Below are 27,895 nucleotides of genomic sequence, written 5' to 3'. Positions count from 1 at the left end.
TTCTTTTTATTTCTCTATTGTAATTGGGTATTTCTTTCAAATCTGACAAGTTTATTACATACGTATTTTTTTGTGGATTGGATTTTTAAAAAAAATTCTTAGGGTAAGTTCTGCTACAAATGACAAGCCTAGTTATAAATCCTTTTCTGACATTTCAATAAAAGATGAGTGGAAAGGGCATAGCCGGTAAGAACCAGTAGTCCAACCAGAAATTGTTCATAGAGGCACACCATCATCCTGGATAAGAACCTAAGTGTTTGCATTCAAATAGCTCTGTCTTTCACACAAGCCAGTGGTTTTTGATTGCAGTCTTATCCCTTCTACCTGCCTTCCCAAAGTGTTAAGTGGCATATGTACATTTTAAATTAAAATGAATGTTTGAGATTACCCATTCTTCTCCCATTTCCCTCCCCAAGTAGAGAAGAAAGTTGGGCTAGTTGTCCTAAGTATTTTGCTTTATTTAATCACAGTGTGTCATATATAGGCTTTGGTCTGAGGAACATTAACCTGGGCTTCCATTCTAGCTCATAGATGGAAACTAGAAATTTCAGAGACAACATAAAGTATATTGCTAACAGGATTGTATTTGTTTTTTTATGTATGTAACAAATTCCACATGTTGATTTCAAAATTGTCCTGCTTGTCCATGATTATATTATATATATAAAATTATATTTTAATTCAGATTAAAGGGTTCAGATTGGGGACCCTTGTTAAACTACAGACCTTCTTGGTTTTGGCTTCAAAAGGCCAAGAACCAAGATACTCATTTAATAAACGTCCTTAAGAACGTTTTAGCTTCTGTCACATTCTTGGGTTTTCTTGCCAGGTCAAAGTATTCTTCACGACCTGGTTGTGAGGACAGAACAAACAGGTAAGATAGGAGGGTAGTTATTTAACAGATCATTTCACGCCACAGGAGAACAGCAGTGAATTTTTCTCTTCCTTGTTCTTCTGTCACCTAACACTTCTTAGCCTGTCTAGCTATCAGTGTAAAGGTTGCAACACTCCCTGTCTTAAAATGTTAATTTGAAATTTTCATATGCCATTATCAGGACATCAGGGAACACTGATACCTGCCTGAAATATTGCGACCTAATGATATATGATGTGCCGGAAGATATGCAAGGATTGTTAAGATTTAGAGATAAAGGGAACTTCAGAGATCCTCAAATCCAGTCCATTCACTTTACATATAAGGAAACTGAGGCCCAGAGAAGTTAAATGACTTATCTACTTGCTTCTTTGATGTTGAAGGGAAGTGTGGTTATTGAGAAATGGAAGCATCATGAAAGTGGAAATAAATCCTGTGGAGTTTTTTGTCTTTTTGTTCTTGTAATTTGCAATTTACCTCAAATTAGTTGCTCTTTGATGAACAGTTGCGCTCAATTTAGAATTAGGACATCTAAGTTCCAATTCTAGTTCTGACACTTAATGACTTCGGTTTTTTCCCATCTGTAAATGAGCATAATACAGTCCCTACTTCACCAGGGGTTGTGAGGTTATAAACCCTTACACACTACAGAACTGCAAGGGATGGTAATGGTGTCAAATGAAAAAAATGCCATTCTGTGGGAAATCATACTTGACAATGGGTAACATTTATATAGCCCTTTGCTTTACATGCCTTATTTCATTGGGTCAGTCAGTCATATATAAGTGCCTCCTGTGTGTCAGACACTATGCCAGAAGTGAAAATCACTGCCCACAATTACATGGGTACATGGTAACAGGGAGAGGAACATTGAGGTTTTGAGGTAGTGGATTATATGCAAATGGCACTAACAACTGGTGCAATTCACTTTGACAGGTGTCTTCAGGCAAGGTCTATTGAAAGGTGGTTGTTGGATCAGTGTATGTGTATGTATATACATATATACATACTGATGTTAATACACATATGTCCACACGTACATTATATATACACTCCATGTATAGCCCTTAATACATTTGTTGACCAAATACATGAGCATCCTCTTTTTTGCCCTTATTTTCTATTTTGCATAGTTCTTACCTTCTCAGTAAAATTGTAAGGGTAAGAGATTGTAATCATTTTATTTGTAGCTTCAGATGCTAGTATTGTGCCCTGGACGGAATAGATATTTTATTGTGTGTGTATAAATTGTGTATAAATATATTAACATATATTTATATCTATATAAATATTTATAGTATTTATATATAATATATGTGCAATATTTATGTAATTAACATTTCAATATAGTTTTATATATACACATGTATATACACATGCATATACATGCAAATATACATATGTGTGTGTAACAGGTATCTCTTTTGGCTAGGGCACCACACAAGCTTTTGGGGATAAGAAAAAAAATGACTACAATCCCTTCTCTTACAGTTTTGTTGGGAAGATAATAACTATGCAGATTAGACCATAAGAGTAAAAAGGTGGGAGAATGTCCATATATTCAGTCAAGGAATATGTGTGTGTATAGCCTTGTGTTTAGAGGTGGAGGGGTGACCAGGAATAGAGAAAACGTGTATTCTTACCTTCATGGAGCTGGAGATCTGTTAGGATAACACACCCAGCATGATTAAGGTACACAAGATTGAGTGCATTCAAAATTTATAAAAGGAGACATCTAAGGGGGTGGAGGGTCCGTACTGAAGGAAAGTGACATTTGAGTCAGGCTTGAAAGGATGAGCTAGGAGGGCAGAAGAGCTTGAGCATAGGAATAGGAGCATAAAAGTGTAGTGGTCACGAAAGAGGCAGGGAGTCGTTCACTCAGGATGAAATGGACATGGAGAGAAGTGACAAGGAGGTTGGTGCCTCCAGGTTGTGAAAGGTCTAAGGATTTGAACTTGACTTGGGAGGCTCTAGGAAGGAGTTGACTATTTTAGACATTAGCAATGATAGGAAATTTGTACATTGGTCATGATTTTGGCTGTGAGGTATCTGTAGTAGGAATCGAGATGAGAAGGGTAAAGCAGATTCCCAATAACTTGCTACATCCACTTTGTAAGATTCAAAGTGCTGTGATTGATTCTTTGGTCATATCTAGATGTACTGATAGAAAATACTTTGGAAACAAAAGTTTTGAATTGTTCTTAGGGCATGAATTAATTGGAGCTAGGTTTAAGGGAAAATAAGAGGTAGAGTATCTCATACTGGGAAAAGAAAATGCACTGATCAGGTCTTGAGAGCACTGTCTTCTAGCATAGGTTGTAGTATTAGACAGCTGTGTAACCATGGGCATATCATTGACCTGTCTGGCCCTCCATTTCTGCCCCTACAAGAATAAGGGATGTGGTGACTGCCAAACTTCTAGAAAGAGTGGTTCATGCTCACTGCGTCCGTATTCTTAACCTCTTAAACCTCTTGCAGCCCTTCCTACAAGTCTATTAAAATATTTTCCTCAAGTCACCAGTGATCTTAATCTCATTTAATGGACTCTTCTTTATTCATTTTTAATTAACTTTACCCAGTTTTGACTTTCTTTAAAAGCAAAGAGGATCAATCCTATGTTGCTGAAATTGGGGAAGGCAGTTATATTATTTTAGAAATTCGTTAACAGGCCATTTCTAAACAAAATAACTGTAATTGGTATAACAGAACTCTGCTTGTGGTAGGCACTTAACTTTATTGAGTGAATTGATGAATGGAAGGCAGAAGTGCAACAGTGAGAATAAACTTCCTTTCTAGGTAATTGTGATGAGGTCAGTAGGCAAGGGTATAAGCATGTTGGGAAGTGGCTTCTGGGTCAGAGGTCATGTTTTTTAATATCTCCTCCACTGAATCATTAAGTGCTTATAATAACTACAGTGATAATTTTTGCCCCCCCCAAAAAACCTCTAGGATCACTAGAGAATAAACCTATAATGCATCAAACATGCACCTGCTTGTTACAAAGGAAAAATATATTTGTAAAATAATTGGGCAATTATTTACTTCTTAAAGAGCCATTAAATAAAATTAGCTCACAATCCCCAACTGGTTTGTGAAATGGGACCCACTGCTTTAGTATTTTAATACATACAGCTAGTTGCTGAGAGGGCTTATGTGGACCACAGCTTGGAACACCTGTGTTTACAGTTTGGTCTTCCTACTTCCTGAGTGGCCTTGGAGAAGACCTCATGAGAACCAGTAAGATCAGTGAGAGGAATGGAAAGGAAGAGAGAGAAGAGAGATTGAGACAGAAATAAGTCATCTGAAATGACCCAGAATTTTTAGAAATCTTGTAGTTACCAAAGGAAAACATTTCAAGTCTAAGTTTAAAAAGATTAACCAGTTAAGTTGTAGGGAGAAAATGAAGGGAGGTAAGAAGGGATAAGAAGGACCTGTATTTTAATTCCTCCCTTTCTTCTTTTTTCCCTTCCCTCCTTCCTTCCAAAGTCTAGAGAGGTTCAGTGACTTAACAGGTGACAGCACTTTGAGAACTGCCAAGGGTTATGCAGATGTAATCACACAACTGTTTAAGCATGAAAGAACAGTTTCTTTCATTCTATAGATTGCTATTCTATAACCATCTGATCCCATCCTTGCCTTTCCAGGCTCATTTCATAGCATTCCCTTTTCACTCACTGTACTTGACATACTAGATCAAAGTTCCCCAATTCAACGTTACTAGCAACAGCCTCTCTACATCCTCACAAGTTGTCTGCCATGCCAAGAATGTAGTTACTCCTCTTAACATTTTTTATGTACCATTTTCAAGACTTTCCTTGAAGTCTTTCTCTTCCCTTTCATTCCTTCCCCTCATCCCCCCATCTCCCTATTCAGATTATCTTGTATTTATGAACTTGTACCACTCAAATGACCTCTAAAATACAAACTCCTTGAGGATAGGGATTAGTTTTTACTTTTGTTTTCTCTCTGACATTGCACTTCGTTCAGTGTAAGTACTTGTATAGAAAATGTTTTCTGACTTTTCTCATTAGCAGGTAATTTTGTATTTTGGGGATAAGGGAGAAGTAGGTGTCTAAAGATTTAGTTTTAGCATTCACCCTTTCTAGAATTTAATTTTTCTGGTATTCTGTTTCCTCATTTATCAAATGAAAACATTAGACTAGATAATATTTAAGTTCATTGTTTTATTTTTAAAATTCTTACTTTTATCACGTAATATAGGCAGAATTCCATGAATTCTGAACAGTACTTCATTCATCTGGAATGGTTTCCTTTTGTCTTTTAAGTACCAAGTTGTTAAAAGAGAGCTTTTTTTGTGGTGTGTCTTGTTAACAGGCTTAAATTGAAATTACATCATTGGTCTGATTCAGCTTTTTCCAGCTAATTCAGTTCAACAGATACTGATTAAGCATCTCCTGGGTGCCAGGCACTGTTCTAGGTGCTGGAGTACAAGGACAAAAAAAATTCAATTCTGTATCTTTTTTTTTTTAATCTAAGAATGCCCCATGCTTTCCCCTTCCGCCCCCCAAAAAAATTCAGGAGGAAACAGGTTGTGTGTTTTTGATTCCTTGTCTGCAGGCTTAATTTAAATGAGCAGTGCCATTAATAAAATGCTAACTGCCGTTTTTGCCACCCCTCAACATAACCTGCTTCTGGAAGCTCAGTATCTACATTTCATTTGAAAACAAGCATGGAGTCCCCAGAGGAGGACTTGTCCTAATCACTTTTAGTTAGAGAAGTAATCCCTATATCTGAACATTGTCAGAAATGTTTATATTTTACCTAAGCCTTTGACATACCACCAAATGGTTTATCAACAGTAGGTAACTTTATTGTGAATGTTTTGTAGTTAAATTAACCCATTTATGTCAGGCCTAAGTACTTGCTAAAAGCAGGATTTCTATATTTGTGTAGCATAACATGGGATAAATGTTTCTGAGTTCTGGTTCTTTAATGTATGGTATCTGTTTTATTTTTGGCATACATATTTTAGCAAGATAAATACAGTAATCCCACTCCTAGGTAAATGGAAATCCTTTTTATAGAAAAATATTTATAGCACCCTTTTTTTTTTGGTGAACAGAGAACTGGAAATAATGTAGATGCTCATTAATTGGGGGAATGGCTAAGCAAATTGTGATATATGAATGTGCTGGGATATTACTGCCCCAAAAGAAACTATGAATATGAAGAATTTAAAGAAACACGATTAAACTTAAATGAACTGGTGTTAACACAGCCAGGAAAAAAGTATACAGTAACTTCAATAATAAAGAAGGAAAGAATAGATAAAACAAACTGAAAGTTGTGAAATTATCATGGTCAAACTTGTCCTTAGGAAAGATGAAGAAATTAATCTCCGTTGTTTTTCACAGATGGAGGGACTATGGATATGGAACATTACCTTTACTGTCAGACTCAGTTGATGTTTGTTAGTTTTACAAAAGGTTTTTCCGCTCTTTTATCCTTTGTTAGAAGAAATGACTCACTGAATATTAGAGGGGGAAAAGGTACCTTCAGAAGTAGAAGGTGAAGTAAAAAAACAAAAGAACAGTACATTTTTTGAAAGATTCATATATAGTTGCTTTAATACTATTGCTTTTGTTGCTTGTTTTAACATTTAAAGTTTTTGCACTTATCCTCAAAGAACACAGAATATGGATTTACAATAAAAATCATTTGACTCATAGACGCATACGCCTGTCCAGTGTTTTTCTTTACTTGTGCTTTTGGTTGGGTTTATTTGTGTATGATGATTTAAAGCATAAAAACAGTGCTTGTCTGCCATAGACAATAAGTGATGTCACAACCCCGTAATTGGAAGGCTCTTCAGAGGCCATTTAGTCCAACCCCAAATCAAACTGGAATCCCCTCCACAGCATACTTAATAAGTGGTCATCCAGCCTTTGCTTTAAAATATTGTGGAGAATGGTGTTAAGGGAAAGTGGGAAGGAGAATCCTGAGACTTTATTGAACCAGAAAACTAGAGAAAATAGCACCCGTGCTCATCACATCAAATCACTAAGGCCAGAGAGACCTGGATGAGCCTTCTAAATGGAAATTGACAACTACCCTTCTTAGTCTTATCTTTAATCAAGGATTAGAAAAATAAAAAGTTCTTTCTATAAAATCAAACCGACATCCTCAAATTAGAAGGCCTTCTTTCATCTATTTCTATGGTAATATTGACAGTCTTTTGTTCCTGCCAGTGATATGTCCCCTTTGTATCCCTTGTGAAAAATTATTACTGGCCATTCTTCCAGGTTGGTGTAATTTTGAAGGAGAATAGGGAAATTGAGGCTACAAAAAATGGAATGCTAGGATGAAGTTCACAGAATTACGTTGTGAGCTGGAAAGGACCTCAGATCTAGTCTAACCCCCTTGTTTTATAGATGAGGAAACTGAGGTCCCTTTGGGGCACAAGCTTGTAGCAGAGCTAAAATTCAAAGTCAGAATTTGCCACCAAATCCAATGCTATTTGTATCCTACCAAACTGATAAACTTCCACTCTATAGCACCAACTCTACTGGCGAATGCACTGATATTGCAGGCACACCAGTTATGCATAGCCTTTCAGATAGTTGGATTTTGTTCTGTACTCCATACGATGTATTAAAATGTTAAGAGGATATGAATAGGCCTAAGGAATTTCCTGCAGACTCTGTGATTCAAGCATTCCAGGAGTAAATAAGAGATTTTACCTAATTTATTTGAACTTCTGTCTAATTTTCATTTCCTTTTTTCTTTTAAGATCTTAGCAAAGCAATGTCTCAAGGTGGTACTTCCCAGTTCCAAGAAGTCATCCGACAAGAGCTGGAATTATCAGTGAAGAAGGAACTAGAGAAAATACTTTCAACTGCACCACAAAATGAATCTGAGGTGGGAATTCAAGTATTCCTGATTGCATCAATTTAAAAAGTAGCCTTGGGGTAGCTAGGTGATGCAGTGGATAGACCTCTAAAAATGGTGTGGTGGTTGGAAGACTAGACTTGGATTCAGGTTCAATTTCTGACATGAGTTCATTTCAACAGTTAACCTTGCCTACTCTGTAGAATAGGATACAAAGATACAAATTAGAGTTTCTGAATCTGCCCTCCAAGAGCTTACATTCTATTAGAATATGTGTGGTCCTGAGAAAGGTACTTAACCTCAGTGAACAGTTCTCTAAGGCTTATCTAAAATAGAGAAATAGGTGCTGTTGGCCCTTCTGTTATCTAGCTTGAAAAGATCCTCTGTGAGAGGATATAAGGAAAAACACAGTTGAACTTGTTTGTTCATAAATTAATAGTACTGGATGGAATATGTTTCTATATGAAACTGAGTAAATTGTTAAAAATCTGACGAAATGTCAGAGTATTTAACATGTCCTTTCCTTCAACAGTTAAGCATTTTAACAACTGTCATTTTTCAAAGTTGATAAGCAAATTGTTATTTTATATGTTTGAATCAGTAAATAGGAAAATAAAAGTTGATTTTTTTTTGTTTTGTTTTTGTTTTTTGACAAGCTTTTGGTGGGAGATTAGACAGACAGCCCATACTAGCAACTTACCTCCTTTGTCTTCCATTATGCCCTCTAGAGATCTCTTCATATTCTTTCCCTTTTTTTGGTGCTCACAAGATCCTTGAATGTCTCCAGAAGTTGTTGTATTATTACCCCTGGCCACCTTTTAGTGCTGACTGAACATTCTTACATAACGGACTTTCTTCAAGTCCCAACTGATATACCACCTTCTACAGGAAGCTTTCCTTGATCATCCTTAATGCTAATGCTTTCCTTCTGTCCATTATTTCCAGTTTTCATAGAAACTGGATGTAATTTATTTGCACATAATTCTTTCAATATTGTTTCCTCTATTAGATTGTGATCTCTTTGAGGGCACGGACTGTTTTTTACCCTTCATTGTACCCACAGAACTTAACATAGTGTCTAGCACCTAGTCAGTGCTTTATAAATGTTTATTGACTGACTGGACTTAAAACAACTAGCATACCTTTTTGCCTGTTCATTTACACTTTATAATCCTCTTTCTACTGCCATTATTTTTCAACCTCTCTTTTGAGGTTTACTTTCCCTCTCTTTATCACCTGGTCCAGATTCTTCTGGCTATAATCTACTGGCTTTCAAGTCACTCTCCCTCCTTTCTCAAGGAATTTAATATCTGGATCAAAAATCTTTTTCTACCTGTTCTCATACTGAAGACTTCAGTATGCACATTCATGTCCCTAAGTATACCCTGACCTTTGTAAAGTTCATCAGCCTCTTTAACTTCCTTGAACGCCATCTTCACTTTACCTCACTTAACCCACAAGGATGATCACTAATGCCATGGATTATTTATGCTGACCTGTGCTAGAGCCTTCCAAACTCATATTGGTCGAATCAGCCACAGTAGGACACACTGTACATTGACCCTAAAATATTGATGTCATTTTGGTCCTCTTCCAAAACCAAAGAACAACAATCAACCATCTTCCTGTCCTTAGCAACTATCTCAAACTTTCAGGAAATGCCTTTGTCTGTTAATTTATGGAGAAAATAAGGTAGTCTGTCATGACTGCCTTTATTTGTACTCCCATAGCTCAAAACTCTCCTACATCTTCACACCCATTCTATTCTCCTAAACGTAAGTCTCTGAGGAAAAGGTAGTCCTTCTCCTTGCTAAGGCCAATCTCTGCTTGTGGTCTTGATCCCATTCCCCTCCTATCTGTCCAGGGAGTTTGCTCTTTATCTTTCTTTCACAATTTTCAGTTTCCCTGTCTACTATTTCCATGTTGTTGACAGATATGCCTAGGTTTCTTTAAAACATTTTTTCTTAGCTCAGAAGGACTTGGAAAAAGACGCAATGAAGACACGTTTTGTTTCTGTTTACTTGTTAATTTATTTGGTTATATGCTGCTAAATAAGGGTAAGATTCTTTTCTTTTAATTCTTCTCTTTTGTTATTGGTCTTTGAGAGTTAAGTTTATTAAATTTTTCCATTCACATGACCATTCCATGCTCTCTAGCTATCCTTCTATCTCTTCTCTTCCCTTTTAGTGTCAAGCTCTGTGAATCATCTTTCTTTACTTCCTTACCACCCACTCAACTCCTTGCAAGCTTTTCAAGGTTACCAATAATTTCTTAATTGCTAAATTCAGTGGCCTTTTCTTATCTCCATTGTACTTGACCTCTTTATAGTTTTTGACCCTATTCACTGCTCCTTCTTCCTGGGTACTTTTCCTTCCTTTGCCTCTCTTTGTACCTGTCTAACCATTCCTTCTTAGTATCCTTTGCTGGATCATCATCATCTATTTCCCCCAAGGTTTTGTCCTGGACGCTTCTTATTCTGTGCTCCCATAGGTTCAAATATAATCTCTATGCAGATGATACTGACATTTAAATATGAATCCAGTCCTGTGTCACTGACTGCCTGCTAGATATCTCCTTAACGTCCTATATGCATTAAATTTAGCTTGTCTATAATGGAAATGATTATCTTCTTTTTCCCATTAAACCCACCCTTCCCTCAAACTTCCCTGTTTCTCTGTAGGTTATCACCATCTTCCCAGGTTCACAACCCTACATTCATCCTTGACTTTCCCTTGCCTCATGTATGTGGTCAGTTGCAAAGTCTTGTTGAGTCCACAAATCTGATCCTTCTGTCCCTTTTTCTCTACTCACAGGGCCACCTCCCTTGTCAAGTCATCGGTATCTTTCACCGAGACTACTGTAAAAGCTTCCTCACTGTCTCCCTACTTCCAGTCTCTTTTCTCTCCAATCCAAGGGTTCTGTTTCGGAGCAGGGATAACTCTGATATCCCTGTATTTTTGTCCATTGGCCCATTTTAGGTTTTTTTCCTAAAGGTTGGCTGCCCCGTGGTAACTCTTTTTCATCCAGAGCAGCTTAAGAAGACAATCTCCTGAACCAGAGGGAGTGTAAACTCTCACTGATGCTAGATCTCGAGCTGGAACACCATTTAGTCCAGCCTTTCATTTTATAGATGAACAAACTGAGGCTCAGGGAGGTTAAGGGACTTGTCAGGTAGTCAGTTTTGGAGGTAGGAGTTGAATTCACATCTCTGACTCCAGAGCAAGTGCTTTTTCCACTGTTTGATATAAAAGCTGATCTGATAGCAGAGGTTTACATTTACATTCTGATAGCAGAGGTTTGACATTTAATGTAATGATGTTAGCAGTCTCATAGAATTGGTAGATATTTCTCTTGGTGTCTCTACTTCATGGAAAGCTTGGAGTTTTCTTTTTTTCAAATTTTAGTTAAGTCAGATTTTATTTTTAGTGCTGTCTTTCACTTTGAAAATCTTTGAATGAAAGTAAACTATCTTTATTGATATAACTCTCTTGTGTATATGTATATTTATATATGCACAAACTGCCTATACTATTTCCATTTTTTCTGCCATCTTCTGAACTAACTAATAAGATCATGTGTATGTAATTTTAGATAGGATCTCTTTGAAATTTCTGAAATTAATGGTAGTGGTGATTTAGTAAGTTCCTTGTAGCAAATCATTAAGAAAAACTATTAATACTCCCTTTTATATGCCCCAAGTATGTTTTATTCATTAGTTTTAGGTCTCATTTTAAGCTTTAAATTGTATAAAATTGTGTGTGTTCTATAACCTAAAAGTTAAAGGATTCCATTTAAATATACTTTATGGTTTCTGTCATATGTATCCTATTGCTCTAATATTGCATGTTGGTTTTTTCCTTAGCATACTAAAAAAGACCTTGAAGGATTTCGGAAGTTATTCCATAGATTCTTACAAGAAAAGGGACCTTCTGTGGATTGGGGAAAAATCCAGAGGCCTCCAGAGGATTCGGTAAGCCTTGGGTAAAATGATGGAGAGATTTACACATTTTGAGACCTTCCCTTAAATTAAAGGGAAAGTTGTCATGGTATTGGGACAATCAATTGTGGTTAAATAATAGAACTCTCTCCTCTGTTTCTTCCTTTCTATTCCCACTGTGACTACCCTGGTCTCATAGGCCCCCTCAGCTTCTTGGCAATAGAACACTGCTGCCATCACCTGCACTCTCTCCTCTAGTCCATGTGCATCTTGCAGAAATGAATTTCATTTGTGTTCTGGTCCTGCTTAAAAAACTTTGGATGGTTCTTTCTCATACACTTAAGGTCCAAACACTAGCCTCACATTGAAGGCCTTCCCAGTCTGACTTCGGTCTATTTTTCCATCATTACCTTATGCTGTTTCCTATGACACAATCAGTCCTCAAGCTGAATTGGACTAGTTGCTATTTCCTGAATAAATATCATTATATTTCCATGTAGCCTCTCTGTTCTACGTGCACGAGGTACCTGCCTTTGTCCTGTACTGTACAATGATTTCTCTACCTCTGTCCCTTCCTTGTTCATCCTTTTTTCAGTCTACACATGTCATATCCTTCCAGAATACCTTTCCTAATCACTCAAGTTAAAAATAATTTCTCTCTCATCAAAATACAGATAGGACATAATCCTGATTCTTAAGAAATTCTATAGCATACATTATCTCAGTATATCACTTAATTGCTCTGAGTTTCAGTTGCCTCATTTGTGAAATGGGGAAAATATTTTTACTGTCTACCCTTCACAGTTTTTTGAGGACAGTTCTCTGTATATAGCGCTAGGAAGTACATAATAAAACTGAGATAATGTCTGCTTAGAGCTTTGTAAATCTTAAAGTGCTAAATAAATGTTAACTATTTTAGATGTTTGCATACACATTTTATCTTCCATAAATTAAGAGTTTCATAAGATCCAGGACTGTATCTTATGTATGTTTATCATGGACATATTATTGACTTAGTTAATATCTATTGAATGTATGATTGTTCAGTAAGTGAATGTTACAGACTGTGGCTTTAACCGATTTCATTTTGCATCTTCCTCAACACCTTCCCTAGGATGTAGAGATGAAATAAGATGAAATAAGATTCAGTAACTTAGGAGGAAGGGGGTGAAGAGATTGTAACTTTGGGATTAAAGGAGTTTGGGAATAGAAGCTTATCTGTGCCCTTCAGTTGTACATTCTAAACCTGTACCTCTTTTAGCAAATTCTAAATGAACTAAAATTGGCATAGAATTAAGAGGTGTCTAGAGTGTAGTTTTAGCTAATGATATATTTCTTTTTTTCTTATGGTAATTTTTATTTTTTTTTTGTTTTCAACATTTACTTCCACAAGATTTTGAGTTCTAAATTTTCACCCCATCTCGCCCTTCCCCCCACCCCAAGATGGCATGCATTCTAAATACCCCTTCCCCTAGTCTTCTAATGATATATTTCTCAGAATAAAGGAAAAAGAAAAGAGTTTTAAATGCAATCTAGAGTTCAAAGTACTATATCCTTACATGTGAGAGCTGGACCTAAAATAGAGCCCAAATGTTATTTTTTATATTCTAGTTAAATTCCTTAGGATTCTTGAATAAGCTCCCTCTATGTTGTTTTTGCTTTCTTGATTACTCCCCTTCCTAGCATTTGTAGGTGAATTATTCTCATCTGCTGATTTTTTGCAGTCTTACCCGTACTCTAACCACTTCAAATTTTTTGGTGTTACAGAATAGTAGAAATCTTTAGGGATTTTTTTTTCTGAAGAAAATAAGCGTTAATAAATTAATAAGCATTGATATGAATGAACACATTTAACAGATGCTTTGAAAGAAAGGTACTCATTTAAACTCTCAAAAATTCTTTTTGGAAACAGTCTTAGTTGTATAATGTAAATCAGAAATAAAGCTTTAGGAAAGGATGATGTAAAGAAATTTGTGTGTATGTATGTAAGAGAGGGAAAGATCCTTATGGGGTTTCTGGCTTAAAAGAATAGAGGCATGGACTATATACAGGACTTTAAAGATTCCACTCTTACAATTGAATTATAGCCAGGACTAGGTGTTAAAGTGTGACTTTCTTGCCTCTTTCCTCCCTTAGGTGCTTCCATGAGAATTTTGGCTTTCCTCTAAATGGTAACTTAGAATCTCAAGAGTAGAGTCATGAGACTTACTGCATCGTAAGCAATAGTAAATGAAAGCCTTGGGAAGATATTACTGTATTACATTTACTGTATTTTAGTATCAGATGGCTAAATCGGGCTTCAGACTCTTAACAGCTATATGACATTGGGCAAGTTACTTTTCTGTTTACCTCAGTTTTCTCATCTGTAAAATGGGGCTAATAATAGCGCCTTTGTCACAGGATTGTTGTGAAGGTCAAATGAGATAATATTTGTTTTTAAAAGGTGCTTATGGGACAACTGGGTGGTGCAGTGGATAGAGCTCCAGCCTTAGAGTCAGGAGGATCTGAGTTCAAATCTGGCCTCAGACACATGACACTTACTAGCTGTGTGACCCCGGGCAAGTCACTTACCCCCGATTGTCTCACCAAAAAAAATAAAAGGTGCTTGGCACAGAATAGGCACAATATAAATATCAAATGTCTGGTTTTCATAGAATTCCAGGTTTTAGAGATGAAAAGAAACACAAAGATTAGAGATCTTATCCAGTCCTCTCACTTTTAAATACAAAGAAACTGAGGCCCAGAGAGGTTGAGACTTGAGTAGTTAGTCTACATTGCTTCATAAATTACTTACAGATTCTCAACCTGAAGAGACTGTAGAAATCATCTCATCCAGCAGTCATTTTCTAAGTGACTGACTACCTGGGCAGCCTCGGGCAGGGAGCACAGGTGCTGCTGAAAAATCCACGTCCTTGCCACCTATTGTGGTGCGTGTGTGTGTGGCCTGCTTCCTCCCAAATGCCACAGTGACCTCTGAGTGGTGACAGCATAGCACTTTCAGGTTTGCAAAGTGCTGTACGCTTGCTAGTTCATCTGAGCCTCAGAAAGATCCTGGAAGGTCTAGATCCTGTTATCCTCATTTCATCGATGAGGAAGCAGTCTCAGGCTGTGACTTTCTGTCACCCAAACTAGTAAGCATCAGAGATGGGATTTGAATCTAGGACTCACCCAGGCCCCTGTCCTCTTGCTTCTTTGAAATTCTAGAGAATAAAAATGGGTTATATCTGTTTCCTGTAGCCTTGAATACTGTCGTTCAGTTACTGCATGGGCATTTCTTAATCTTTTAATGTTACTTAAGAGGCTGAAAAAGTATTTTTGGCTTTTTGCATAGATTAATTGCACTGGAACAGGGGTGGGGAATCTGTGGCCTCAAAGCCACTTGCGGCCCTTAGACTGAGTCTAAGTTTTACAGAGCAAATCCTTTTATTAAAGGGATCTGTTCTGTGAAGTTTAGGTTCAGTCAGGGGCCACACCTGAGGACCTAGAGGGCCTCAGGTGTGGTCTTTGAGGCCGCAGGTTCCCCCCTACACTAGAGGATGTGTGTTATGTGACATTACACATATAACTATGATCAAATGGTATGACAAGGCACTTTATATAACTATGATGATGGTGATGATGATGCTTTTGTATCTTCCACAGCATCTAATACAGTCCTGAGCACACAGTAATTATTAAGTAATTTTACTTCCTTCTCACAACCCTTGATATATTGAAGATAATAAGTTTCCATCTTAAAGAGCAGGGCTTTTTGATATTAGAATGAATGTTTTTAAATGATAGTGATACTTTAGCTAACCAAACAGTACATATTGTTGGTTTGAGGGGAAAGAAATTCACTTATTATGGAATATGATACTATTTCTCACTTTTAGCCTGGCATCAAAGGTGTGAAAATAAATGCTGTCATAACAAAAAATCTCCAAAATTTTAACCTGTTCATCTGTAGAATGTTTGCTTCATTCTTTATAGGAGGAACAGTAAAGTTCAAATACTAATTTTTTATTTAATTCTATGATTATTTCAAGTTTTTTTCTTAAAAAGTACTTCTCCCACTCTCACTGATTCTTTGAGGTTAGGCTTATGCAAGTATAAAATCTTAGTGTCAGATTTTGCTAATAAATTCTAAGTCATCCATTTGATTATTAATCAGAGGTTTTGTTTTGCAAATAGGTGTTTGGTTTTTTTTCCCAATAACCTGTGACATTTGGGCTGAAAATTTTTTTTGTAAGTATAGGCTGGTGAAGGTGTGAAAAGCCAGCCATTCATCTGAAGCATACCTGCGGGTTTTGGTGGACAACCAAGTCTGTATGATTTAGGACCGTGGCATGGCGGGATTAGTCCTGGTGCACTCTGTAGTGTGATGTTTGTTCATTTTAGGAATTTCGTTGTTCAAGTGGAAAGGATCCAGATAGAACGTAAGCTCCTTGTGGGGTCCATTTGTCTGTATCCCCATTGTCTAGTGCGGTGCCGACCACATAGTTGGTGCTTAATGAAGAGCCTTGAGCTTAAGCTGTAAGAAAATTGTTAAAAGGAACTATAGAGGTTGTTTAGTCTAGAGAGGAAAAGATGTGGGGGTAGGAGAATGATAGCAGTATTTCTAATCCAGTCCAATAATCAGTTTTTAAGAGCTTTCTCTGTACAAGGCCCTGTACTAGGCTCTAGGGACCTAAAAACTAAAGAAAAACCAGTCTCAGCTCCCAAGGAACACTGTACTCAGTAATACAATATATGCACAAGTGCATAAACAATGATTTGAGGGGCAGGCAAGTACTAACACTTAGGGGAGTCAGTAAATGTTTCCCTTAGAAAGTGGTGCATGAACCTTGAAGAAAACGAATGACTCTCTTAAGAGGCAGTGGTGAAGAGGGCTTGGGGAAAGTCTGGGCAATGGAGGAGATGGAAAATAGTTACTGGAACAGTCAGTAGGGTGGCTTGGCCCAGAGGTAGATTGTTTGAAAGGACATAATATGAAATACACCTGGAAGCAGACTACAGCCATTTGTGAAAAGCTGTAAATGCTAAGGTGAATGGTTGGTGTCTTAGAGCTAGGAGGGAGTCGATGAAATTTCTTAAGCAGCGACGTGAAGGGCTGTTATGTGGAAGGCTCTGGAGGACAAGAGCTACAAGCAGTGGGCAGAATTTTGGAACGAACAGCCTTTTAACTTTGAGAAGCATTCCAGACTGAAATGAGCTGCTTCAGAGAGAGGAGAATTTCCCCTTCCTAGATGTCTTCATGCAGATGTTGGAGGTCTCTTGCTGGTTATATTGTAGAGGGGAATCTATTTTCAGATAAGTGTTGGATTAATGACCTCTGATATGTTTCAACATAGAAATTCAGTCATTCAAAATTCAGAAGCTTGGAATTTCACATGGAAAGGAACTTGTCCAGCACTAGTATTAATTATATTTTTGGTGGGATTTATTTTCCTCACGTATACACATATAAAAGTAAGTGGTTTTTTGTTTTACCTGGCACATAGTAAGCACTAAGTCAGTGCTCGTTGACTGACTGAAAGGAAAGTGAGGTGTATCATGGATACATTTTAGGATTTATGAAGGACCAACCATCAGGTGTAGCCCCAGATGATTTTTCGTTTGTCTTCTACTATGGTTAGAAAATGTTCTTTTCCTTAGCCAAAAGTGTGGCTATTACTGATGTTCAGATAAACCATTGGTGGTTAGGAGAGAGATAGAAGGAAGTGGCATAGTTGTAGAAAACCCAGGGTCACCCCAACAGTACGTTGAGGAATTTGAGATGAACTTTGGTGGAGAAATTTCACAATTTAAGCTATAAATATGGACTTTATTTTATCTCGGTGCATATCCCTCTACCTGCTCTTCCCCTGTCTGCATACCTTTATTTCAGGGAGAAAACATAGCTAAAGTACTAGTTCTATTAGTTGAACATAGGAGTAATCACAACAATATAGTGCTTACTATGAGCCAGGCTTTGTGCTTAGTGCTTTACAAATATTATGTCATTTGATATTCTCATAACCATCATGGGAGGTAAGTGTCATTACTATCCCCATTTTATAGGTGAAGAAAATGATGCAAACAGAGGCTAAGTGACTTGCCCAGGGTCAATAATCAATAAATATTGATTAACCTCCTCCTGTGTGCCAGTCACTGTATTAAGCTCTGGGGATACAAATAAGGAAAAAACAAAGACAGTCCTTGCATTCACGGAGCTTACCCTCTAATGGGGGAAGACAAAACACAAAAGGAAGCTGAAAAATGGGGGATACAAAGGGGAACAGAAGTCCCAAAGTAGTGCAGCTAGGTGAGAAATGAAGATGTCTGAGCTGAGCTCTCTCCAAATGGAGGTTTGGAATTCTTCCACTCGAGAGGCAGATGGTGGTGATGAAGTGGAGCACCAATGCTGATTTTACAGAATAATGAAGTTATCCTAATAATGAGCTTTTTGGGGCATAGTAGAGAAGTCCCAGAGTAGTGCATCCATGTGAGAAATGAGATGTCTGAGCTGAGCCCCCTCTGCAGATGGAGGTGTGGAGTTGGACGTGGCACATGCAAGCATTTGTTTTACATGTCTATATAAATTTGTAATGAGTTTTGTTTTTCTTGCCCTCTCAATGAGTGGGGAATGGAGAGGGAGTAGGAAAATCCAGAACTGAAAACAAAATAGAACTGAATTATTTTTTAAAAAAGAAAAAAATGCCCCTAGCAGTATCGGGTTTCAAACTAAACAAAGAGCTAATCATCAAAACAGTCTGGTACTGAATAAGAGATAGAGTGATAGATTAGTTGAATAGATTAGGTACACAATAACACATAGTAATCTCATGTTTGATGAACTAAAAGATCTAAGCTTTGGGGGCAAGAACTCAATCATCTGACAATTGCTGGGAATAACAGTTTGGCAAAAACTAAGCAAAGACCAACATCTCATACCATATACTAAGATAAGGTCAAAATGGATAAACGATTTAAACATAAAGGGTGGTATTGTAAGTCCATTATGGGAGCATGGAAAATGCACTTGTCAGATCTATGGATAAGGGAAGAGTTTGTGACCAAGTAAGAGACAGAGGCTCATAGGAAGTAAAAGGGATAATTTTGATTACATGAAGGTAAAAGGGCTTTGCACAAACAAAACCAATGCTATGTTTGAATGAGAGTGATTAACTCTAAAGATGTAAACAGTATCAGTGTCTTGTCAGGAAGGAGACACTTTGTACTTGCAATTTTATAGTTTCATTCTTATCCTTGAAGACAGAATTTTCAAAAGTTCTCCAGCCTAATAAAGCTTTGGGTTAATCAGAGGTTACTCTTGATTGATACCAGATTACACTAGTGGGTGAGTTATAGATGGTGCTGTTAAGTGAGGGAGAAGTGTCTCAACATTGTCCTCCCTCTGCTTCTGGGTACAATCATCTTCCCAGTGGGATTCCTGGAAAGCTAAGTGGGGCAGGGGCTGCCAGAATGTCAATCCGTTACCTGGAAGGCTTAGCCACACATACACCAATAGCGGAGATCAGCTAAACGGGGAAGGATGTTCCCCACTAAAAGGAAATTAGCCATGTGTTGTTTATTTGTTTTTTGACACACTGTATAGTTTACATTTCTCTGGCATGTGAAGTTTTTATGAAATATGGTATACTCTACCCTGCTATTAAAACTTAAGCCTTGAAAAGCAGAAAATTGCTTCTGTATAGTTTTAATGTTAGATATCACCCTATTTCTAAGATACTCTTTGTAGTTTACTTTTTGTGAGTCTGAGTCTTGTGGATTTTCTTCTTCTAATATGGTTGTGCTTGAGTGATGTGTTTTAAACCCCGTGTTCTAGACTGCATAGCGGGTCATTGCTGCCGCTGCTGCTCCCACTTCCATCTCCCAGAAGGTTTTGATGGTTGAGCTTAACTTAGATCTAGGACTTTAGACACTACCTTTGGACTTTTTCTGTTGTGCTTTTCAGAGGTACTAATTTAATGATGAATTGGTGAAGACTTTTGGATCGTGCCTTATACTCAAGTCTTTTTTGTACAATTGTATACATAGATACTTTTAAAAAGAACTCCCATTCTTCCCTTTGACTTAAAGATTTGCACTTCATGTTAACTACTCTCTTACTGGTGATGAGCCGGCAAGGAGACTATAGTTTGTATCTGCTCCAGTTACACCCATAGAGCATAGCATCATCCTAACTGTGGTTGGGTGTATTGCTTTCTTGTTAATTCAGCTCATGGATACTGTTTTAATATAGAACTTAGACTCCTTTGGAAGAACATGGCAAAGATCCATTACCCTTTCCTTCATAAAACAAAAAGACACAGTATTCAAGTCTGGCTCCCAAAAGCTGGCAGCTTGAGGCTTGTGACTGAAATAACAAAAAGGTGGCCTCATGGTTCTCTCTTGTTGTAGGTAGTCTCTCTGGAATTTCACTAACATTAAATGCAGTAACATAAATTATGTTGAATGATGGGCTGAAGGACATGTGGCATTGCAGGATGTTACTGAGATGATGCTGACAGTTAGCCTTTTTGGTTGGAGTATGGTCCAAAGTATGTTAAAATCACTGATTCATCCGCAGTGTGGAATTTGTTCTATGGTTATAGAGTAAACCTCTAACCTTGGTCGGCTGTGGCGTAAATTTGGGCCATTGGTAGAGTATGGTGAGTTTGTGTTGTTGTCTAGGATGGTCACAATTTCAAGAAAAAAAAGCTAATTTCTAATCAGGCTTTGCAAATAGAATCTCTCTCATACTATGTGTACTGATTTTTGGTTCAGAAAATATTCCCCCAGTGGCCATAGTTACGAAGGAAAAATAAACTCATAACTTGGTAAGTGGGTGACTGGGACCCAATCAATATTGTTTTTAAAGGAAACAGAACTCAAACATGCCCAGCTGAAAGTGATAACTTCATGCATATTTAATTTTTCAGCAATACTAGAGAAAGAACTGTTGTGAGCCCCATCAGACTTTGAAAAGGGAACTGCCAGTATATTTTGTGAATCTGTATTTTAACAGTTATGAATGTGAACTGTAGTTGGAGGGACATCAGTACATATTATCTTGGGCAGACACTGAGGCAGTGCCTAAGAAGTGCCCAGAATTTTACAGGAAGGGAGGGAGTTAGATGGTGCTTTTAATGACCCTAAACTTTTCCTTGAAACAAAGCCCCTTTGGTTTCACAGTTTTATTCTCCTGGTAAAGTACAGATGTGAAAAGAAATACTGGGGATCTTTCTTTAGGAATTTACCTACTTCCCTCAGAAAAAGGTCTTGGTAAAATTGTGTACTTTGTTCAGTTTCTTAAAATGGTGATTGAAATTTGCCTAAAGATACATTACACTTAAGAAACAAAGTAGTAGTTTTGGTGTAGCTTAAGAAATGCCAGATAAGCAAAAGATGGGAGAGGGCAGAGTCATCCACAGATGTACGTGAAGTTAGTTCTATTCTCTCTCACTGTCACTGTCACAAAGGGTGAGATTTTGTAGAAGTACTATGTATGTCAGAATCAGGGGCCCCCATTTTGCCCAGATTGGTTATGTGGTCACCAGGTACTTTGGATTTTATAGGGGTCATTCCTGTTAGTTTTAGTTTGTCTTTATATCCTAAGTACTTGATAAATATTTAATTGAATTAATGATTAAGTCATTGAATCACTAATAACTTTCATAAAGAACCATAATAAAAATAAACCTTGGATTTTGCCAGTATCTCCAGTAGAAATACTGACTATTTTGTCTGTATTTTGCCGTGGGATCTATGGAGTTCTCACTCTCCCCCTTGTCAGATGTGTGTGTGTGTGTGTGTGTGTGTGTGTCTGTCTGTCTGTCTGTCTATGTGTCTATGTCTGCATCTGCCTCTGTCTGTTTCTCAGTCTCAGTCTCCCTCACCCTCTCCTTCTTTGCCCCCCATGTAATATGCTGCATTACATTGTATGTTGGCTATTCCAACTTTTAATTTTAAAAATAGTTTTCTACTTAAGCCAACTTTCTTGTATTTACGAAAATAACTCTCAGACTTTAAATTTCATTGGAAATCTAAATCTGGTGTTACCAGAAAATCTATTTTCTGCTATTAATAGAACATTACAGATGCATGTTTAGTCCCCTGATTTTTTTTCCATATTTATATGGTTCATTTTCTTTTGGTCAAATTTCCTTTTAGTTAGAGTTTTTTTTCCTTTATCTTTAACAAAGACCCACAGTCCTACTCAGATCATTAATCATGGTAAGGAGGTAACCATAAATTGTCCAAAGCTATACTATAATCAGATGGCAAATTCTGGGAGTTCCTTCCCAAGCCCGAAAAGCTTCCAGCACCATCGTAGCTTAGATTAGGGTGGGTCATCACTGGATACTTGATCAACAAGTGATGAAATGTGTTTTGGGCCATTTATAAAACTTTATAATGAAAGAATTGCTGGGAATCACTGAGAAAAATCACATCTCTTTTGAAGTTGAAGCATATTACAGGGAAGGAAATAGTCTCAGTATCTTGTTTGGCACTGTCTATACTAATAGAGATATACTACGAAGAATTATACCTTTATATCATTGTTGCTAATGGAAACAGTATTTTTCCTCCAACTGAAAACTCAGTAATTATACAGGACAAATGTGGGATAGTGCAGATTACTTTAAGGATCTATAACACAATTTCTGCCCTCATGGACCTTACTAATAGGGTGTTCATAAATGTGGTCGTAAATATGTAGGGTGAAGTAAGATGAAAGGACCAAGGACTAGACAAAGGAAGCTCTCCAAATAGTTTTTAAAGAGGAGATGGCAAGAGAGAGAGAATACTATAGCCGTGCATGTGGAGGGAACAGGCAGGGCAAGATGTGTCTAAAAGTTCATAAAGAAAAGTAGAATGAAGTTAGATTGGGGAGGTGTAAAAAAAGGGAATTCGGATTGTTTGTTGTTAAGTCATAACATCCTTTGTGATCTCATATGGGGTTTTCTTGGCAAAGATACTAGAACAGCTTGCTATTTCTTGCTTTTTCCTTCTCCAGCTGATCCATTTTGTCAAGCAATTAGAGTTTAAGTGACTTAAGTATCTTAGGCTGAATTTGAACTTGGGTCTTCCTGACTCCTGGCCCAGTGCTGTATCCATTGAGTCACTGGCTGCCTCATTCAGATTGCAGAAGGCCTTCAATGCCAAGAGTTTGGATTTTTTCTCGTACAGGGATTGGAGATGCACAATAAAGGTTTTTGAGCAAGGGAGTTGACATAGACACAGACTAGAAATTAATTGACATTGAGTTAGTGTAGATTGATGGAGTTATAACTGGAGAGAAAACAAGGAGTATGATATTGAAAGAAACTCAATAGACGCCTCTGTTGTCTTTGCAATAAATGACCAGAACCTCATCAGGGAGGATTGTATTATTTGATTTTGACCTATCTTTCATCTTTACTTAAGCTGTTTAATTTTGGTGTTTTCCCCCCCTTTTTTAGATTCAGCCTTATGAGAAGATAAAGGCCAGAGGCTTACCTGATAATATAGCTTCTGTCCTGAATAAGTTGGTGGTGGTAAAACTCAATGGTGGTTTGGGAACTAGCATGGGCTGTAAAGGCCCCAAAAGTCTCATTGGTGTGCGGAATGAAAATACCTTTTTGGATCTGACAGTTCAGCAAATTGAGGTAGGTAATATTTAACAAATTATGATGTTAAAATTGAGTTTAGTAAAATTATATGATACAGAAAGTTGTTTCGGGGTTAGGTTAGGTGTTTTGGTGGGTTTTTTTTTTGTTTTGTTTTGTTACAAATGTTAGAGGAAAGAAACTGTTGTATTTCAATGCAGTAGTTGTCTGGCTGCCCCCCAGCTTAATTCTTAATTAAGTTCAAGAGCTTTTACTCTTAAATAGAATCTGTTAGAAACGGTCACTAGAATTCCTGAATCTCTTGACTTACTCTTTCCATGTTCCCATTAAATACCAACATTTACGTCAAGAGTTTAGGTCCTAGGATGATAAATTGAAAGTTGGAAGGGACCTTATGAAGCCATCTGGACCAGTTCTCTTATTTTACAATGAGGAAATTGCAGCCCAGAGAAATTAAGTGATTTATTTACTTCATAATAGTAATCAGAAACAGTTTGGCATGATTCATAGAGAGCTGCCCTCAAAGCCAGGAAGGCTGAGGTTCAAGATCTGCTGGGCTGTGCAAGTCAACCTTTATTAGTAGAGAGAATTTCCTCACCTGGAAGTTCATATCAGGTAATCCTAATTATCCATGAAATCATAGACCAATCCCTATCCTAGCAGTAATACGTGACATTTATGTGTCACTTTAAGGTTTGCAAATTGTTTTATGTTATATCACACAGGCAGAAAATCACAGACCTAGGATTTGAATTCAAGTCCTCTGATTCCAAATCCAGTGCCATTTCCATTATACCCCATTGCCCTTCTGTTTCAGGTGTTACATTGATGGGATGGGGAAAGTGGGGGTATTAGTTAGACTTACTTTTAATATTAGCTGTTAAGATTTGGGCATCTTTCTTTGTAATCTCAAAGTATATATCTGAGAAGTTTAAAATGAAAATTTAAATTGGAGGTAAATTCAGATATCTAATACCAGGAAGTTTCTGGAAGGGACTGTTTCTTTGGAAGCTTTCCCTTTCCCTTCCTCCCCCCTCCCAGGTTCTGAACATCATAGTAGGTGCTCACTAAAGACTTGTGTACTTGGTTAAATTGTAAATAGGTAAAGACATTTTAGAGGGGTTTTGTGTTATAGTTATGAATGAAGAGGAACTTTGGAGTTCTTAGACAAAAATTACAACCGGTTAATATTTATTTCACTTATACCTTCTTTCCTAGCACTTGAACAAAACATACAACACAGATGTTCCTCTTGTTTTGATGAACTCTTTTAACACTGATGAAGATACGAAAAAAATACTTCAGAAGTACAGTCATTGCCGTGTGAAAATCTACACTTTTAATCAAAGCAGGTACTATGGATATACAACTTGGAGTGTATTAACTTATTGAAAGAAGTGAGAGATTCATAGGTTGTTCATTTTTCAATTCTCCTTCTCCATCACTTTCAGGAGAGCCTCTGGAGGTAATGTGTTGTAATAGAATGATTGTTGCCATTGAAGGTTGAGTATTTGCTTCTGTTCTTGGAAGCATGAATTTTTAAGTTGCTTTGTGCTTTAACTGAAAATATAAGTGAAAATGGGTTCCAGAACAGACCTGTTAGGCCTTGGCCAGTATAGCAAGTATCCATCCATATGTTAGGACTCTGGAACCAAGATTGCTCTTTTTTTACATTTTGTCTACCTCTATATAGGAGGGCTGCTTAGAGAAAAATAGACAAAATTTCTGGCCTGGATTAGAAAACCATTTTGGCTTGTAGTGTATTTTCTCCTGATCCCTTGAAAAAAACATTTCATTTGACATCTAACTCATTTTGGGGAAAGTTCTGGGGAGTTCTATCCCTTGGCCACTTTTTATAGAGAAGGGGAGGTGATTGAGAAAGTTTTTAGATTCTTATGTCATGGCATAAAATGCTGTTACAGTATTTTAGGTTTTCCTAAGAAACAAAATTAATTTAAATGTTGATTGGGGTATGCCTCAGTTTATACAATAGATGTGTTTCTAAGGTTGTCTGCAAATCCTTTTTCCTAAATTCGTTTTCCTACTGATGTTACTTTAGTGATTTTTACTACATATATTTCTGATTTGTTTTAGACTTCCCTTAATGTCCCTCTGCTCCTTTCCTGCATGCCTAGCAATTTTATGTGCTTTTTATAAAAAGAACAGTATTTAGAGAAACCCTATAGTGAGTCCTTTTGTAAGAGAAAGCATCTTCTGAATTTGCTTATTTTGTAATTTTAGCTTTTCCATAGATTCTTAAAGGGATACAGTTTATTTAACCTGTAGTTTAAAAGTTTTCCAGAAATGGTTCTTCAAAGGGAGTTAACTTCTATTTAGATGAATTGTCTATATGTCTACATATGAGGGTCTGTGTTCTTCTTTGGAGTTGATAGTGATTTCTTTTTTTTTTCCCCAGGTACCCTAGAATTAATAAAGAATCTTTACTGCCTGTAGCAAAGGATGTGTCTTACTCAGGGGAAAATACAGAAGCATGGTATCCTCCAGGTCATGGTGACATTTACGCCAGTTTCTACAATTCTGGTTTGCTTGATACTCTTATAGGAGAGGGAAAGGAGTACATTTTCGTGTCCAACATAGATAATTTGGGTGCCACAGTGGATCTATATATTCTTAACCATCTTATGAATCCACCCAATGGAAAACGTTGCGAATTTGTCATGGAAGTCACAAACAAGACAAGAGCAGATGTAAAGGTAAAGGCTAAAAGAAACTGCTAATTAATTTCATTTTGATTGATGGGTTATATAATTCTTTAACATTTTTATTTTTGCCCACTAAAAATTGTACAGTTGCTATATATGTTGTATTTTTAGAGTGTTTATGATCGTAATTAAGAGGCATTGTAGTGTAGTGGAAAGAGAGAGCGAGCTTGTACTTGGGAATCAAAATGGCCTGGGTTCAAGACCTGCCTCTGACATATCCTGGCTGTGTAAGCCTTGACTTCTCAGTGCCCTCAGATAGTTCTAGGACTGTATGTGGCAGAACAGACATTCCTCTGCATAGGAAGAGAGAGCCTCCAACACCATGAAATCACAGGATCCTAGGATCTGCGATGATGAGCTGGAAGGGACCTCACATGTCATCCAGCCAGCTACCCTCTGCCCCTCAAGAGTTTTGCAGATGAAGCACAGAAGGCTTAAGAGACTTCTTATGGGTCACACAACTAATAAGTAATAAAGGCCAGATCCTCTATCCATTGTGGTTTTCACTGTCACCACTCTGATTATCCATAGATTAACTACCTCTGTGCTTGAAAAAAAAGTGCAATTGCCTCATTGCCAATTAGCAAGAAGTTAGGTGGCTATGAGGGCAGGTGGCACAAAGTATTTTGTTATAGCTACTGAAAATTATTGGGGTATCCACAGAAATCTTTCTTCCCCACCTCCCTGCTTCCTCTCTTCTCTTTCCCCTTCCTCCCCACGTTCCTTCCTTCCCTCCTTCTCTCTCTTCCTTTTTTCCTCCCTCCCCCTTTAGGTTTTCTATCCTTTTACTCTCACTGCTCCCTAACACTCCCTCCATTCTCATCCATTAACCATTTCAATTTGTTTCATTCAGTCTGGGGATCCAATTTAAGGTGGTGAGAGACAAGTTGAAAGTAAATTCTCAAAGCTCTTTCTGCAAATCATTCCCCCACTGAAACTTCTAGATCTCCTGTTTCTTAGCTTCTCAGGCCCCTTAATGCTTCTTATCTCCCATCCAGGTTTTTCTCTGAAATGCTGATTAAGGCTTCTTTGCTATTTTGTGTAGCAGCCACCCACCCCCAGATCACCAGCGTGGTGGTAAAGGCCTTCAGGCTTCCCTTCTTCCCCACCTCCCACCCCCACATTCCTCTTTTAGGGAGGTTGCCTTGTCCCTACTCTCTGGAGAGCCATCCCAGGACTTGGTAGTGTCCCTGGCAGGGTTTACACTAGAGGGCTCCCTGAGTTGACACTGAAGAATCCTCTACCACAAGTAGCCTTGGCACAGAGAAAAGAACAATTGAGGTGGGATATGAGGCCCTGGCTCTGCCACTCAGTGTCTGATTAGGCACCGGGGGCCCCACCCCATTCTGAGCTCAGCTCTCTCAAGAATAAAATGAGGGGTTAAACTAGAAAAATTTTGAGGCCCCCTCCAGGCCTCCATGAACGATTCACTCTGTGGTGGGGTTAAGAAAGGCCCTGTTAAGTCATTGCCCAATTGATAAATGGTCAAAGGATATGAACAGGCAGTTTTCTGAGGAAGAAACTAAAACTATCCATAGTCATATGAAGAAATGTTCTAAATCACTATTGATTAGAGAAATGCAAATCAAAACAACTCTGAGGTACCACATCACACCTATCAGATTGGCTAACATGACAAAATGGGACAATGATAAATGTTGGAGAAGATATGGGAAAATTGAAACACTGATGCATTGTTGGTGGAGTTGTGAACTGATCCAACCATTTTGGAGATCAATTTGGAACTATACCCAAAGGGCTATAAAAATGTGCATACCCTTTGACCCAGAAATACCACTTCTAGGGCTGTATAACGAAGAGATCATACAAATGGGAAAAGGACCCACATGTACAAAAATATTTATAGCGGCTCTTCTTGTGGTGGCAAAGAATTGGAAATTGAGAGGATATTCATCAATTGGGGAATAGCTGAACA

The 27,895-nt window shown here is 37.6% G+C and overlaps 1 protein-coding gene across 3 annotated transcripts in view; it reads left to right on the top strand.

Moving 5' to 3' along the window:
* UGP2 (UDP-glucose pyrophosphorylase 2) overlaps positions 1-27,895 on the top strand; it is a 47,303-nt gene that overhangs the window by 12,370 nt on the left and 7,038 nt on the right. For all 3 annotated transcript variants that reach the window (XM_027865342.1, XM_027865341.1, XM_027865340.1), the window contains exons 2-6: positions 7,626-7,753; positions 11,586-11,693; positions 23,090-23,275; positions 24,455-24,588; positions 25,653-25,950. In XM_027865342.1, the coding sequence (XP_027721143.1) occupies positions 7,640-7,753; positions 11,586-11,693; positions 23,090-23,275; positions 24,455-24,588; positions 25,653-25,950 (840 nt within the window). In that variant the 5' untranslated portion in view covers positions 7,626-7,639. The remainder of the gene's footprint in view (positions 1-7,625; positions 7,754-11,585; positions 11,694-23,089; positions 23,276-24,454; positions 24,589-25,652; positions 25,951-27,895) is intronic.

Source organism: Vombatus ursinus, unplaced genomic scaffold, assembly GCF_900497805.2.
Source record: "Vombatus ursinus unplaced genomic scaffold, bare-nosed wombat genome assembly UNPS02014778.1, whole genome shotgun sequence".
Taxonomy (NCBI): Eukaryota; Metazoa; Chordata; class Mammalia; order Diprotodontia; family Vombatidae; genus Vombatus; species Vombatus ursinus.
This window is presented reverse-complemented; position numbering and strand designations above follow the sequence as displayed.